This window comes from Corylus avellana, chromosome ca10 (assembly GCF_901000735.1).
Source record: "Corylus avellana chromosome ca10, CavTom2PMs-1.0".
In the NCBI taxonomy this organism is placed as follows: domain Eukaryota; kingdom Viridiplantae; phylum Streptophyta; class Magnoliopsida; order Fagales; family Betulaceae; genus Corylus; species Corylus avellana.
In genome coordinates, this window is record NC_081550.1 from 21397770 (window position 1) to 21401192 (window position 3423).

Below are 3423 nucleotides of genomic sequence, written 5' to 3' on the forward strand. Positions count from 1 at the left end.
GTGGAGGTAAGTTCGTGGGTTCAAGACCCATTGGATATGTGTGCAACTTACCAATTAAGAAAACTACATGCTACGGAATGAGATTGGAGAAAGAAACCACCCTACTTCCAATTTGTTTGGTCCTGTAAATATGAGTGCGAAATGTTTCACATATGAACGCAAATAGAGACTTTGAAATGCCTTGCTATTATTACTAATGGTCCTTGTATGAGCAGGAGTGGGAGTCCCAGATTTTGTCAAGGGTGAGCATAAGTCTTCTCGAGCTATTAAAGGCGCACCTCTTGGATCTCTTTTTGTGCAGTTTTGTTTACACTCTATTTGGTTTGGCAACTGCAACATCCGTGGTATGTATAGTTGGATGAATAAGCATCTTAAAGGAAGTTAAATTATTCTCTGTTAGGGGGCAGCTACTAAGAATTTTTTCTGTAATTATAGTGTTATTTTCACTTTTATCACTTGAACCGGACTATCTTTACATGTTATCAGCTATTGCAATGCTCTGGATAGAGTTTGTTCGAGAAGTACGGTGGTGCTGGGAAGAGTCACAACCATTGCCCAAAATGCCGGTTAATGATTCAATTGACTTATCCAATTGTTTGATCAACCAGAAACTACAAATGGTAATAAGATGCATATTTCTTTTGATGAACTTTTGTGGAAACCATTCCTTTTAATGAGAATTAGGTTTCCGAAGATTAAATATTTGCGTCTCAATTTTATGACACTGCAGGTCCCACAGTCATTATATATAAGTTTATAATGGGTTGCAGCATTCCCCTGACTATTTGCAAAATTATTACTTTAGGACAAATTATATGCTCATGAAATAGGTAGAACTCTTGAATTTTAAACTTTAAGTCCTGATAATATGAATATGGCATGATGAGAAAGGAGAATGCCTTGCACTTTTTGTCCTTTGTTTGAAATTGGGAGGTTTTAGGGTTTTTAGTGCTGAAAACTGTGAACTATTTGCTGGTTCTTACGTGTAACAAGTTCATTAACAGTCATTGATTTAAAGATTAGATGTTACATACTTTATGCCAGCAATTTCTGGCAATCTTATTGAGCAGCATGCATGACTATTAGATTGTAAGACATTGTTTTAGTGAAATTGCCTCCTTCAATATATCTCTTATCTATGACTGGTGTTTGGGTTGATGTGATATGTAAGGAGTAACATTTTTGGTACTGTCTGTTCTTGATCTTCTCAACTTGAGATTATATGATTCTCCTTTTATCTATATACTTAAAAGAAGTGATACATGAAAGTCTTTGACATTGCAAACAAGTACTTAGCTGCATTTCTTCTCTGTACTACATGTATGCCGCTACCTAATTACTTTGTTATTTGGTTTTCCAGTATTTAGATTTAATATGTTTTATATCAACAAATATTGAATGTAAACACATCTTCTGTGTAAGGGGTTACTTTATGTCCTGTTATCAGTATTAGCTTAGGTGTCATTATCAGTATTAGCTTAGGTGTCATTATCAGTATTAGCTGATGTGTGATAAAGTTTTGGTGATGGAATAGATAAGCTACGTATTTTGCTGGAAATAGGCCTCCATTGGCTATTTTGCAGCATTCACTTTTTAAATTAAGAGGCAAATGTTGTATATGGTAAGTGATTAAAATGACTTGAAGATCTTATACCTCTCTTGTATGCGGAAAGTGATGACTTGAAGATCTTTTACCTTTCTTGTATCTGGAAATTGTCTTTGTGAGGTTTCCCTTTGTAGCCTTCCTGTGTACTTCTGCTGTATCTCCTTTGCACTTTTAAGCAAATTTCTGTCAAAAAAAAGACCAGAAAAAAGAGTAACTTGTCGGCCTCTTTTTGTAGCATATATGATGGCAACAGCAAAATTGTTTTACCTCTTTGCTTTCTTGTTCAGCTTGCAATATGCATTGAAAGGAAGCGTGAACTAAATGAAGACTATCAAGACTGTGTCGAAAACATGGATAATGCTTCTCCTCGTATTAAGGTCACAATGGTATCCTTGTTTACATTGTTGTTCAAGTGCTTATATTGTCTACTCTGCTTTCATTCTTGTATTTGGCATGAAGTGCTTGTTTGACTCTATGCAGGAAGATGATCCACTTGGGGAGGACTCAGACTCGTCCATTATGCATACTCCTGGTGAAGATTTTGATGGGAAACGTGACAGGTGAACTAAAGCAAGTGAGAACTCCTTTGTTTTCTTCATTAACAACTAGCTGACCTTAGATGGGGTTGTTGCACTGTTTTGTTTTGTTTTACCCCCCCTTTTCTTCTTATGTTTTAGATTATATTCATTACAATTCTTAATTTTATTTCCGTGAGTTTTTCCTTTAAAGTACACTGAGGCTGCATCTATCATCTTCCTTAGTTTGGGAGTGTGAGCTGAGTCATTATTGTTGATTATTAAGCACAAACCTTACCTTGTGGCTAAAATAAAGATATGCACTTCCTTACCTCCTTTCCTCCACTCGTTTCCTCTTCTCCTTCTTCTTCTTCTTAGTAAATTTTAGTCATAGGAGACTTTTATTAGCAAATTTTTGAACCTTTAACATGATTTCAATTTGTTTAAAAATCTTGAGGGTAATAACAAAGTTAAAACCCTAGAGTTTAAAAGTCAATTGTTTGGAAATTTGGGTTTTTGTTTGGCAGTAGTAGACTTATGCAGGCCATGTTAATTGAAACTGTTAGAATGATAGGAGTTTCAAGAACTTGTAGGTGAGGCACCGGCTGTCCCTGGTGATGTGTCCCCACTAGCTGTCAATTCATGAGCTATATTGCATAACCACCTTTCCTATATAGTTGGAAGAATGGAATGAATGCTGTAGAAGATTCGCCACCATTTCTCATACAACATGGTATCAGAACAAGGTTTTCTGGTTTAGGATTCTTGTTTAGTCTTTTTTGTTTATAGTCTTTGTTTTTCTAACCTTATTTGGTTGAACTTTCAGATCTTGGTGTTGGTCAATCTCCCCCGTGGTAGCACCACCTATGTTGGCTAAGCCCACACGGGCAGTGCCTTGATGAAGCTCTAGATGTTGGTGACTGGAAAAAGTCTCTGGCATGAAGAAAAAAAATATTGTTTGTCTTCTTGTCGGTGGTGGATCTAGTGGTTTTTTGTGGCTGTCATGTCGGCATTTTCTGTGTTGTATTGGTATTTTCGACATTTTCTGTGTTGGTTTACTGACCTTCATCGGCGTTCTCAGTCGTTCCCAGTGGTTTAGGCCATCGTTGTGTTGTTTCTAATGATGTATTTCTCATTTTTTGACGTACTGCTGGTTGACAAAAGGCTCGAAGGACATCATTGTTGTGGTCGTCAGTGATTTCTGATCATCATTGGCGATGTTTCTCACTGGAGCTGGAAGAGAAGACCCATGTTTGGCTGTAGTAATTGGGTTCTTCCAAGTTAAGCATCCTCGGGTTATAT

At 36.8% G+C, this 3423-nt stretch overlaps 1 protein-coding gene across 1 annotated transcript in view; it reads left to right on the forward strand.

Moving 5' to 3' along the window:
• The window catches only part of LOC132164795 (uncharacterized), a 19014-nt gene that overhangs the window by 7037 nt on the left and 8554 nt on the right, over positions 1–3423 (forward strand). The window contains exons 12-13 of the mRNA XM_059575357.1: positions 216–344; positions 487–620. Of these exons, the coding sequence (XP_059431340.1) occupies positions 216–344; positions 487–620 (263 nt within the window). The remainder of the gene's footprint in view (positions 1–215; positions 345–486; positions 621–3423) is intronic.